Raw genomic sequence first — 12671 nt, forward strand, 5'->3', positions numbered from 1 at the left:
ACCCATCCCCTCACAGGCCAGGGACGTGGGCACAGCTCAGCCGCTACCTCTGCGCCGACTGTGGACCCGGGTCCCTGAGGACTGGGGCCCGGCCTCTGGAGGAGGCAGCCCAGGCTCCTCTTGCTGGGAGGGGCTGTGGGAGGGGCCCCAGCCCCCGCCTCCCTTCCCACCTGCTCCCTGAGCCTCCGAAGGAGATGCCACCAGGGCCTCTGTCCCAAACGCCTTCACACCGGAGCTCCCTGCTCTGTCCCTTCACCTTCACCGCGTGCCCTCCTGGTCCGCCCGGCTCACGGACCCCCCCTCACACTGCCTTCTGCCACCCACGAGCTCTTAACATCCCCCAAGTCCCGGAAACTGCCTGGGCCTCCGTCTCAGATGCGCAGACTCACCTAGGAGCACCTCCAACCCACCCCCCAGCAGGAGATCCGGAGTCCCGATGCCGGAGGCAGCGGAGGAGGGCGGACTAGTTCTGCCCCGAAGTCTCTCCCCTCCTCCACCGGCCCTTCTCCAGACCGTGGGAATGAGGCTCCGGCTTGCGTTAGGCGCGCATTAGCCGGGGTCGTGGGAGGAGCGCCGGGCCAGGGGGGCTGGGGGCGTGTGATCGCGGCTGCAAGGGGGGCTCGGCCCACGCCCACGCGTCCGCCTGGCCCCAGCCGCTCACCTGCCCCGGGCCACCCACCTGCCCCGGGCCACCCTCGGCCTGGCCCTCCCCGCGCCCTGGGGGCGCCGGCTCCCCTCCCTGGGCAGGCCGGCTGCGCACGGCGGCGCAGGAAGCAATCTGGGGCGGAATGTGAGCGGTGCGCGGGGGCGACAGCCCCCAGAGGACCCGTTCCCCGCCGCCTCCCGCCCGGCTCCGCCAGCCGGCTTAATTGCGGAGTCCGGATTGATTGGGAATGCAAATGGCAACTGAAATGCAATCTCCACTCCCAGCAGGAGCAGGGGGAGGGGGAGCGAGGAACCGGGAGAAGCGCGGGACAGGAGGGCTGCGAAAGGGGTGAGCCCCGGTCCAAAAGGAGTGAGCCCCGGTCCGGGGCGGCGGGGAGGGGCGCAAGGCATGGCCACCAGCCTAGGCGAGATGAGAGTGCGGCGGGCCCCATCGGATGGTAGGCACGTCCCCAAAGCCCCCCCGTGTGATCCCTGGTGACTGGATACAAGTGTGGAGGCTCAGCCTCCTGGCCAGGCCCTTCCTCCTGAGGATCCCTGAGTTTAGGGGGGTCTGGGGTCCTCAAGTGACCTCGCTGACCCCTCCAGTCAGTCGGGAGCTTCAGATGCAAGTTCTCGGGGCTTCATCCCCTACCGCTCAGATCCTCTTTCCCCTCCCTGTTCAGGATTCAGGGAGAGATAAATTAGGCCAGACCCCAGCCAGGAAGCAGGGTGCGTTTGGGGCTAGACTGATCTCAAAGTGAGGACGGGTGGCTGGATGGGTGGGTGGGGGAAGCGCTGCATTGGTTGAATGTTTACCTGTGCCTGTGTGTATACTCAGAAAGCACACGCCACAAAGCAGGGAGTGACAGTCCCTTGCCTGGAACAGGTCCCCACTGCCTGGCCTGGCAAGAGGCTCTGCGAGGCGGCCTGGGTTGACAGCCCCAGAGACAGGCCATCAACAGGTTTCTGGGCCAGTTCTGCACCCAGACACACAGAGAAACAGGGAGGAGACTGCCCGCTGCCATCCTCCCAGCCCATCTCCCCGCCCACCGGGGAGGGTCCCTATGGGGCATTCCTCTGTGACACCTCTGGAGCACTGAGGCAAACCCAGTGCTCCCCACTCTGTCCTCTGGCCCCCAAGACACTTCCAGCATTCTCTGTTTGCCATGGCCCTTCACCGTGGGGTCAGAAACCCCCATCCCTAACACGGTTCTGGTCACAGAAGCCCCCAGCCTGGATGGCCAGACCTGATCACAGGACCCCTGACCAGGCTGACCTCAGGTCCTCTGGCCACACAGGTCTACTCTGCGCTCAAACACGGACATCACGGCTCCCGTAGACACAGAACATCTCTAAACACCGGCTCCCAGGAAGACGTGTCTGTGCCAAGTACAGCATCCTGGGGACACAGCAGGCTAACCACCAGGCTGCTGGCTATCCCTGGGGGCACCTGGGCCAGCAGGCTCTTGCCTGACACCTCCTCGCTCCACTGCGTCCAGCTCGGCGGTTCTTCAGCCCTGCCCAGCACACCAGCAAGCAACTCTGCCTTCCATCACCAGAGACCCCCCACTCTGTCACTCAACGTCTTTCTCTAGCAAAGTCACCCAGGACAGGCGGTGTGGGCGCCCTACCAGGCAGTGACTCCAGAGACTGTATCAAGACCAAGTTTCCTCTTTTCAAACACACAAGAGGCTCACCCGGTTAAGACTCTGCCGGTGAACCCAGGGTAGGACCAGCCCTTGGTACGCCCTCTCAACCCATACTCCTCAGGGTGCTCTTTTGTGAATTCTCTCCCTTCTGGGGGAGGGAAGAGGGGAGACCAAGTCCTCCTGCAGGGCCGGGCACCTCCAGAATCACCTCCACCAATGCAGAGCCGCTGAGGGTGGCGGGCGGCTCTCTGCTGCCCCCAGGTGGTGATGAGGGTGAACAGGCAGGGCCATCCCTGCCAGGGGTGTGTCAACAGCTCAGGCCTGGCAGGGGCCGGGGGCACTGGCCTCTCCCATCTTCCAGAACCATCCTCCAGCATTGCCGGGGCATCCTCTCCGCTCCTCTCCAGCCCCGAGGGGAAGGGAGCACTGACCTGTTTGATGGGGATGGCCCGGCCGCTCCCGATGCTGTCCACCTTGCACTCGGCGGCCTTCTTCTCCCGGTCCAAGTCGGTACCCTTTCGAGACTGGAAGAGAAGAGAAAGGGCGTGTCAGAGGGGCCCCAGGGGCTGCGGGGGTTCAGCTGCCCGCTTGGAATCCCCAGCTAGCACCCCACCCTCCCCGAATCCCTCCCTCCCCCTGGACAGGCCCTAGCAGCCAGGCAGGGCCGGGCTGGGGTGGGGGGTGGGGGGCACGGCGGGACTGGGAAGGAACGGAGACCACGAGTATTCCAACGGGTGTTTATTCTTACACACGGCACCATACAGAGCAGCACAGGTCATCACTGGGCCGGGCCCGCCCCTTACAAAAGAGCAAGGACACGAGATACCGAGGGCGTGAGGAGCGCGCAGCCCAGGGGGGGCCGGAGGGAGGCTGGGGCCTAAGAGAAGGGAAGGGGCCCGGAGAGGAGAGGTGGACGGTGGAGGCTGCGGGCTGGCTGGGAGCAGCACGGGGCACGACCACCGGCGGGGGAGAGCAAAGTCCAGAAGTAAGAGCCGGCCGCGGCCTGTCCGCGGGCACAGACACACCACACGCGGCAGCACGGCGTGCCAAGCTCAGCGGACGCGAGGCCCGATGGGGCACAGTGGATGGAGAGAGAGAGGAGACGGGCCGGAGGAGGCCCTGCGCCCCTGCCGGGGCTCCTGGGGCAGAGCCCGGCCCGATGCGGATCCTAGGAAACGGGGTGTGGGGGGGGCCAAGAGAGGGGAAGGCAAGCGCGGCGAGGAGGAGGAGGCGGCGGCGTCCAGCGGAGCAGGAACAGCAGAGAAGTCCATGCAGGAAGGAGCAGAGGAGGGGAGGGGCGGGGAGCACCCCCGGGAGCAGCTGGGCCGCCAGCCGGCCGGGCGCCGGACGCCCCGGCCTCTGGGCCTCGTCGCTGGCCGGCGCGCCGGGCGGGGACAGGGGCCGAGCTCCCTTCTTCTCCATGCGGCGAGAGCCTGGCGCCGTGCGTTCCGCCGGGCTGGCCGCGCGCTCCGGCGGCTCCTAGCCTTGCCTGGGGGTGTGGGGGTTAGTTACAAAGGTTCCTGTGGGTCTCTGGAGTGGGGAGCACGGCGGCCGCTTCTCATCTGAGAGCAGTCCCAGGGCCCGGCCCCGCAACGGGGACAATGTCCAGAGGTGCTGTGTGTCACCACCTGGTCTTCTAATTTGGAAGGAGTTGGAAAGGCCTTTTTGTTGATGAAAAGTTGGAAACAGTGGCACATATCTGCAAATATCGAAAGAATAGAGATTTTTGGCAAGTTATACTCGAGCCGCGCACACGGTGGGTCAGCAGGTGACGAGGGCAGAGAACCTGGGCGCCCGGGGAGGAGAGGCGGCGAAGAGGAGGAGGAGGAGGAGAGAGGCTGCAGGCCGGCGGTCCATCGGGGTGCAGGGAAGGGGGTGCGCTGCGCTCCGGGCCCCACGTCCCTCCCCCAGCTCCTCCAGGTTGCCGAGGAGCAGGCCCCGGGGGCCGCAGCCAGGCCAGCAGGGAGAGCCGGGCCATTCATTGCCCACGGACAGCTCTGTTATCAGTGCCTGTCCTCCGGGGGCCTCTCCTGGGCACTGTGGCCTCTGCCCCTTGCACCCCCAGACGGAAGAGCCGATCGTGGGGAGTGGGCTTCACGTGAGGCCTGTCCCAGCCAGGCTGGCCAGCAGAGAGGCCCCCCCCCATAACCACCCGAGGACCCCTGGGAGCCCAGAGGAGGGCGGGGGGTGTGGGGTGAGCACCCCACTCGGGACGGGGAACCAGGGCGAAAGGAGCGACAAAAACAAGGACATGAAGTCACAGGGGAGAGATCAGGGGGACGTCAGCGGCACGTCCAGCAGGAAAGTCATGGGGGTGGGACAGGGGCAGGTATGGCTCTGCCGGAGGATGGCAAGAGGGGGGGACCCTCCACCCTCCCACCCCAGCAGCGACGATGAGAAGGGGAGATCCCGAGAGGCACCTCGAGAGACCCGGGCGCATCTGGAGGCTCCCTCAAGGACAATGGCGCAAGTGAGGTCACCATGGAAACGATGGAGAGAAAAAAAACAAAAAAAAAATCAGGTCGCCACAGTGAAGATGGAGAGAATGAAAGAGGCCTCAAGGGGCGGCTGTGCCGTGGAGGACGGGAGCGGCGAGGGGGCAACGTGAAGGTGGCGCGGAGGAGCAGGCGGCGGGGTACACGGAGGCGCCGGGCGAGCAGCAGAGGAAGGCGGGAGGGGAGGGACAGGTGAAGAGGAGCAGGTGGGCAGGAAGTCAGCGAGCGGGCACCACGGGTACAGAGGGCTGTCACTGCAGACCCAGGCGTCCATGGGCCCCACGGCGGCCGCAAGAGGGTTAACGCACAAGCAGGCAGCCCGGGGTGCTGTGTGTGTCTCAGCAGGCGTGAACAGAGATGAGAAGCTGTGAGCCCAGGCAGGGTCGGGGCTGGGGGTGGTGGGTGACGCACGGCAGAGGTCAGTGGGATGGAGGGCATGGGGCAGGGCCGCAGGGGACAGGCAGGCAGACGAGGCAGAAGCACGCACAGCGAGGATGCAGGGGCAAGGCCTGGGGAGCACTGGCTCTGTCTGAGCTGGGTTCCTGAGGGCCTGGCTGGGGCCTGACCCTGGCCAGGCGCCGGACTAACTGACCGACACCCGAGCCCCAACGCTCGGAGCGCGGGATGAGGAGTGACGCAGAGAGACAGGGCGATCTCCCCGTGCGGGTCCGCCCGGGGCGGCGCGCCCACCTCATCGGGCCCACAACTCCCAGGAGGGTCCAGCCAAGCCCCACCGCTGGACAGTGTGTCTGCAGGCCAGATGCAGGCTTGGTCCCCAAGAGGTGACGTATAGGGCCCTAGCGGCAGGAGGCTCATGGGACCCTGGGCTGGGGGTCTGCATGGAGGGGCTGAGAGCAGAGACTGTGGCGGGCGGCTGGGGGGTGGGAAACCAAGGCAGGACTCGGGAGACACAGGGGCCTGGGGAAAGACGTCTGGGCCTTCTGTTGGGCCGACAGCAGCAGTCGGGGGGCGGGGGGGGTGGGGGGTGGGGAATGCGTGGTGGAATGCAAAGAACGGGGGTGGGTGGGTGGGGGGTGCAGGCGGACTGGGAGGCCTGGACCTGCTCTGGTTCTGCCATCTACCGCTTCCTGCGGCCTCGGGCCAGCCACCCAGGGCCTGGATCCACAAGGGCGGGATCCAGGATGTCTCGGAGCTAAGAGAACAGACGGGTCCAAAGAGCCCTGCAGCTGGCCAGGACAGCGCTGAGGGGCTGGGAGGAGGGTCTCTGTGTGGCTGCGCTGGGGGCGGCCCCTCGGGCTTGCAGGAGGATCAAAGTCTGCGTGCTGATGGAAGGTGGGGTGGGGGGGGCGCCTGCACGGAGCCCACGGAGGATCACAGTCTGGGTGCAGATGGGGGGCGCCTGCACGGAGCTGCCCCCGGGAGCGGCGTGTGTCTGTGCGGGTGCAGAGAGGGCAGGTGCAGCGTCCTGGAGGCTGGGGGCTCGGCCCTGCCTGGTCGGTGGCGGGAGGGACGGGCACGTACCGTGAAGATGTTGGAGCGCCGCTTGGACTGCTTGCGGATGGGTGTGGGGGTGGAGGAGGCAGCGATGGTCTCCACGCGCAGCTCCCGCTGGCTGATGCTGGGCGTGGAGGGGACTGAGGCCGAGTAGTCGCTGAAGGCGCTGCTGCCGCCATTCGTGGCCTGAGAACAGAGAGGGCTCTCAGGGCGGCCGGCCCCGGGGGCCTGGGGCTCGCGGGGCAGAGCAGGGGGGCCGTCGGTTCCCACGGAGGCTAACCAAGGAGGTGAGCAGCAAAGGCCTGGAGGCCCGTGGGACGCCACGGTCACCGCCCTGGGCTGCCCACCCTCTACCCCCTGCCTAGGGCCCCTAGCTGAATCAGAGGCAGAGGGCTGGAGTCAAGGGCAGGGGCCGGGAAAGAACAAGACTGCGGCGTCTTGGCTCACAGCTAGGCATGACACCGGGTGACAGGTCACCCTGGATGAGCTCCCCAGGCCTGCGACAAAGAGCCGAGGCTGCCGGAGGCCGGGTGGGGCTCAGGGGGAGGGGGAGGCTGGCTTCCAGGCCCTGTGTGTGACAGGGCGTGAGATACGGGGAGGAGGAGGGCTGGGCAGGGAGCGAACAGTGACTAAGGCTGCTAACCGGAGGACACACACCCACAGCGATGCTCGCTGGTGGCGGCTCCGGGAGCAATGGGAGGCATGACAAGGCCACCCCCGACAGCCCACAAGACGGGGCACTAGGTAGAGGACACGCTCTGCCCCAGCAGCCTGCTCCGGGCCCGGGCCAACACCCGAGCTGCCGCCCCTGTCCCGGCGGGCAGGGCCCCTGCGCACAGCTGACTCTGCTGCAAGGCCAAGTGGCTCAGAGACAGTGGAGACTACCTGTGTATGGCTCTCCCTTTCTTACAGGGGAGCCCTGAGACCTTCTACAGCTGTAAAGCGAGGGGTTCCCTGGAAAAGCCCACCAGGCCGTCAGGACGCTGGGGGCCGGGAGGCCTTTGCAAAGACAAAGGCCCTTGGCAGAAGTAGAGGAACAGCGTGGACTTGACCGCTCAGCACGCACGCCCGTGCTGGCCCATGGCTCTCCGCAGAGCGGGAGGCTGAGTCCGGGAACACAGTTACCGAAGGCCTGGGACGAACGTCAAGGGCCCAGAACTGACCAGGCAGTAGACCCTGGCAGCGGGCAGGTGTCCAAGGGGTAATCTGGGAGGGACACGGCAGGACCCAGCTCAGGCACCGCCCTCCACGGACCCCACGTTGCACAAAGGCCACTGGTCCTTGTGGGGTAAGTGCTGCCCTTCTAAATGCAAACCCGGGGGCCGGGGCAGGCAGGTGAGGAGCGGGCGGGCCTCCAGGGACTCCTCTGGAGGTGCATAATGAGTCCGCGCTAACCCTGGCTGACCAGAGCAAATGCTTAGGCGGCAGCAGCGGCTGCTGCAGGGTGAGATGTGTGGAGCAGCAAGGAGAGCTGGGAACAGGAGGACAGGGACCGCGGGGCGCAAGTGGCAGAGCCAGGCCAGGCCAGGCCAGGCGTGCAGGCTAAGGGGACCCGAGCCAGTGCTTTCAAACCATCCGCAAGGCAGGAGAGCAGACGCGGTGGGGACAGGCAGGCAGACAGACGGAATGGAGAGGCAGGGCCGCGCGGGGTGGAACGGGCGTGCAGCGGGGGGAGTGCGGGGGGCTGGCCGCACCTGGTTGACGTGTACGGCTGGGATGGAGGCGGCGGACACGGCCGAGTGGCTGGGGGAGTTGGGCAGTGACTTGCAGGGCCCGATGGCCAGCTGCTGCTTCTTCCGCAAGGCCACTACCTTCTGGGCCACTGCAGGGGACAGCAGAGTCAATGACCCCTCTGGGGAGGCGGGGGAACCCCCACTTAGAGCCGACTCCTCCCTCCCCAGAGCCTGCCTGACCCCCCTCTGGGGGAGTGCCTGGCACCCGCTGAGTTACCGTCCTGGAAGACGCGCTCCACGTTGAGCCCATAGGTGGCACACGTCTCGTAGTAGGTGCACCGCTTCAAGTCTGTGGACAGCTTGCGGGCCCTGCTGTCGTCGATGACCCGCGGGTTCGCGGCACTGATGGCGTCTGTCGGAGACGGAGGGGGGGATTGGGGGCTGACTCAGCCGGCTGATGAGCTGAGCGCTGGGCCGTTTGGTTGGAGGGTGGGATGGGCGAAGAGCCCAGGTGGCAGACGCCACGGAGCACGAGAATACGGGGGTCTGGGCCTTGTTCCAGCTCTGCCACCGACTCACTGAGTAGAAATGAGCCAGCCCCTTCGGGTGTCCATCTCAGAGTGCTGCGGGACATGGCCATCACACGGACGGCAGGGTCAGAGCCGGGGCCGACCCAGTGTGTAGGGGGCAGAGAGGAGGTGCCTGCTCGGGGTGGGGGTGTGGGGCTGGCGCACCGGAAGGGCTGGATCAGCGCCAGGAGGGCAGGGGGGGTTGAGGGCCAGGCTTTCTCGTGCCGGCCCACCGGGGACCCACAGCCGCCGCGCCGCCCCAGCGAGCAGGCCCGCTCACCCTGTGTGCCCACCAGCACCATGGGCACCTCGCTGGTGTTGCGGAAGCTGCAGAGGCGCAGGAAGTAGTTGTACACTGTCTGGAAGCTGATCTCATCCTCCAGGCTGAACACAAACACCACTGCGTCCACCCAGGCGGCAAACTGGGGGAGGGGGGACGGAGCAGAATTACCACCCTCACCTGGGCACAGGCGAACTTTGCCACTGCTGCCCCGCATGTGATCTTGCCGGGGTCCCAGCTGGGAACCTCGAAAACCAGGGGGTGCCACGGGCCAGGGCTACCTGGAGCTCAGGGGGGCCTCCTTCATCTCGGATCAGCAGCAGGTAACTCTGGCCATCCACCACAATCTCCTTCTTAAACCGACCCCCTAGGACAAAGCACGCGGTCAGGCCCCAAGCCACAAGAGCAAGCCCACGGTGGGGGTGAGGGGTGGCCACACAAAGAAGGGACCCACAGCTTCTCACAGAGAAGACGGGAGGATGGGGAGAGACATGGGGCTGCAGCCCCCTGCACAGACAGTGGGAAACAGGGACGGGGCGGGCAGAGCGCAGCCGCAGGGCCCGGGGCCGGCCCGTTAACGCTCACCTTCAGGGGACTCCTCCTGGACATAGGTCCCCGTCAGATAGCGGTGCACCAGGGCCGACTTCCCACTAGACAGGTTCCCTACAATGCCCTGCGGGAGAGGAAGGAGCAGCGGTCAGAGGGCGGGACGGACAGACACTGGACGGCAGGACAGGCTGATCCACTCAGGAGGAGACGGCCCAGCACCGAGGATGGGAAAGGCAAGAGAAACCAGGAAGAGACGGGCGTGGGGCAAGGCTGAGCCTGGAGACGGAGGGGACTGGAAGCTGGGGTGGTCGGGGGGAGTCACGCCGGCCCACCGATCCAGCCCGCACCCCCAGCCCAGGGCTGCCTGTGCTTCCCATGGGCCTCACTCACCACTTTAAGCTCCGGCACCGAGCGGCTCAGGGTCCACTCCTGGCTGTTCACAAAGGAGTCTGCAGGAGAGAAGGCCACCCATCAGGACTGGGATGGCACATGCCCCTTTGCTATCCACCACCAGCTGGCTGCCTCCGCAACCCGGCCCCCTTGCGAAGCCAGAGCCAGAAAACACCCTCAAGCCCTAGTTCCCTGTGCACACTCAAGCTCCTCCAGGGGAATCTTCCCCACCCGGGGATTGAACCCATGTCTCTTACATCTTCTACAGCGGCAGGTGGGTGCTTTACCACTATCACCACCTGGAAGCCCCTAGCTTCCTAGAGAGCCGCAAGAATGCTCTCTGTGAATTGAACAGCGGGGTGACAGCCCTCAGTTCTCCTGCCTGGGAGGACAGGATCCCTTCTCTTACTGCTCTCTTAACAAGCTACTACCTTGAGTCACTCCAGGCCGACGCCCCCGCCTGGTGAGAGGCCGCTCCAGTGGGTCCCGCCAGGCCCAAAGCTGGGCTGGGGGCCCGCCTCCACAGCCAGTAGGAACAGCTCACCCTCGCAGGGTGGGGCCACCCACTACATTCCTGGTGAGCAAGGAGGGCGGAGCCCTTCACCTGGCCCTGTTTGGGGAGAGGCCGGTCCAACAGGGAGCCGTCTGCCCCTCCCAGCCGGCCGTCCTCCCCAGGCTCCTCCTTGGCAGGAGCCACCCCCCTTTCTTTCCGAGATCCGCCTCCAGCGCTCCTCCTTTCCAGTCCATCCCCAGCTCCTGCCTCACCCGGGCGCTACCCAGAGCCCCTGCCAGGGCCGGCCCCTCTCCTTGAGCCTCTTGGTTGGCACGGACATCCTGGGGCCGGCTCCAGGCAGCTCTGCAGGGACCAAGCTACGGGGGCGGGGCTCACGCCCCCTCCCCAGGCTGCCTCCAAGAGTAGTTACGACTCGCGGGTCCAGTCCCTAAACTCATCTGCAAAAGCAGCTTAGAGCCTCACCTGGGAGCTAAAGCAGCTGCTGATCTCGTCCTCCCCGCCCTCCAGAGCCGGCCCGAGCTCCGAGTGAGTCTCATCCCTCCCAGGGCCCCTTCCTGGGTCTCCAAAAGTGAGAAAGAAAGGCGCCCTTCCGTTCGGCTCTCATTCCACTTCACTAGGGCCACGGGAGGGAGGCCCTCCCGGGACCCACCAGGAAGCCTGCCTCTGCCACAGCCACCGTCTTCAGACCCAACAGCGACCCCAGACCCTGCCGGGCGCTGATCCACTCGGTCCAGCCCCGTCTGGCGGACACCCCCCCCCCCCCACGGCCCCCGCCTTCACGGCACGCCCACCTCTCCCGGTAGGTGTCCGGTTTGTTTCACACCCGCTCTCAAGCCCGGACTCCAACCAGGCCCAGACGCTTCCCCTTACCGCTCGGCGCGCCCAGGAGTCCGGGGGCCGCGGCCGCCCGGCGGCTCCACAGCGGCTCGGACGGCGCGGGCGCGGGCGCGGGCTCCCTCCGGCGGAAGCGGCTGGTGAGCAGCCTCCAGAGGCCAGCGGCGGTGCGGGGGCGGCCGGGCTCGGGCGCAGCGCGCGGGGCCTCGGTGCCCAACAGCAGGTCGCGGCGGCTGGGGAAGGCGCCCAGGGAGCTGGCGTCGCCGTCGCTGCGGGTGCGCGCGCGGGGCAGCAGCCCGGACTCGGCGCGCCGGATCTCCTGGCCGCGGCGCAGGCGGAAGCTGAAGCTCTTCCTCAGCGCCGACAGGCCGCGCCGGGGGCTCGGGGCGCTGCGCCCACCGCCGCCGCGCAGCACCTGCCAGCGCTGGCTGCTCCAGAGCGAGGCGCCCCGTAGGAAGCCGGAGCTGCCCGCGCGACCCAGCCCCGCGCCCGCGGCCTCGGCCTCGGCCGCCAGCTCCAAGCGGTTCACCTCCAGGAACGTCATGCTGGTGGGCCGCGGCACCTGGGCGGCCCGGGGCCGGCTGCGGCGAGCCGGCGCGGGGCTGGAAGCGGGGCTCGGCGCGGGACTGGGCGCGGGCCCGGGAGCCGACGCGCGGCCGTCGGGGGTGCCGCGGCGGCCAAGGCGCGGGCGCAGGAGTCCGAGCAGCAGGCTGCGGGCGCCGGCGGGGGTCGGCGGCGGCCCCGGGCCGCCAGAGCACACGCTCCGCGGCCGCGCCGGCTGCTCGCGCGCAGCGAACAGGGCGGCCTGCAGGGCGGAGGCGGCGCGGCCGGCCGGGGCGCCGTGCAGGTCCAGCGAGTCGCAGACGCTGAGGGCGCGGCGACAGGCGGCGGGCCGCTCCCGGCTGCAGCTGTCCGCCGGGGGCCAGCCCCGCTCCATGCTCAGGGCCCGCAGGCGAGGGCCAGGCCCATGGCGAGGGGCGCGGGGCTGGGCCCGGGCCGGGGCCGCGGCCGGGGCGCACGGACCTCCGGCCTCTGGGCACCTGGTGTCTGCCGACTGAGTCTCTCAACGCCTCCACCTCGCAAGCCGGCAAGCCCAGACCTGGAGAGGCCGGGAGCCAGCCCAGCACCGAGAGAGGCGGCAAGCCTGGCCTGGAACACCCGGGAACGGCGGCGGCGGCGGCCCCCGAGCCCTCAGAAAACAGGAAATTCCAGCCCAGGTCTCCTCCTCAGTTGGGGCAGGTAGGAGAGGAGCTGTCATTAAGAGCAGGCCAAATAAATAACAGTCCTGGCCATACCATGCGCTGGGCTCGGTTTTGGAGAGAAGTGGGCCATTCGCTCTTTTCTCCAGGGAAGAACCAGAAGATGATCCACCAGGGTAGGAGCTGGTAAAAGCCTAAATTATGAGTCAGGAGTTACACTGAGGGCTTCTTATTTGGAAAACACGGAGCCTGAACGAGGTGATCCTGTCTTAGCTCCTGGCTCAGTCTGAGGTTGGGAAACTTGCAAGTCCCAGTTGCTGGTTGTTTCAGTCAGCTCTTCTGTTAATGACCGAGGCTGTCTTCTTCCTTGAAGACTATAAGATCACCTGGACTAGGATAAGTGCTGTCCTGCCCAAGGG

The 12671-nt window shown here is 67.2% G+C and overlaps 1 protein-coding gene across 5 annotated transcripts in view; it reads right to left on the reverse strand.

Moving 5' to 3' along the window:
- The window catches only part of AGAP3 (ArfGAP with GTPase domain, ankyrin repeat and PH domain 3), a 28372-nt gene extending 16367 nt beyond the window's left edge, over window positions 1-12005 (reverse strand). For 3 of the 5 annotated variants that reach the window (XM_070454230.1, XM_070454182.1, XM_070454169.1), the window contains exons 1-9: window positions 11090-12005; window positions 9706-9764; window positions 9352-9439; window positions 9048-9133; window positions 8767-8908; window positions 8195-8329; window positions 7939-8066; window positions 6272-6430; window positions 2726-2818 (exon numbers count right to left, since the gene is read on the reverse strand). In XM_070454230.1, coding sequence (XP_070310331.1) covers window positions 2726-2818; window positions 6272-6430; window positions 7939-8066; window positions 8195-8329; window positions 8767-8908; window positions 9048-9133; window positions 9352-9439; window positions 9706-9764; window positions 11090-11990 — 1791 coding nt within the window. In that variant the 5' untranslated portion in view covers window positions 11991-12005. Of the gene's footprint in view, window positions 1-2725; window positions 2819-3017; window positions 3994-6271; window positions 6431-7938; window positions 8067-8194; window positions 8330-8766; window positions 8909-9047; window positions 9134-9351; window positions 9440-9705; window positions 9765-11089 lie in introns of those variants that run through there. The other 2 variants (XM_070454292.1, XM_070454190.1) reach the window with 2 other exon arrangements.
- Between the last annotated feature and the right edge of the window lie 666 nt (window positions 12006-12671).

The sequence above is a fragment of the Odocoileus virginianus genome, chromosome 1, assembly GCF_023699985.2.
Source record: "Odocoileus virginianus isolate 20LAN1187 ecotype Illinois chromosome 1, Ovbor_1.2, whole genome shotgun sequence".
Lineage (NCBI taxonomy): Eukaryota > Metazoa > Chordata > Mammalia > Artiodactyla > Cervidae > Odocoileus > Odocoileus virginianus.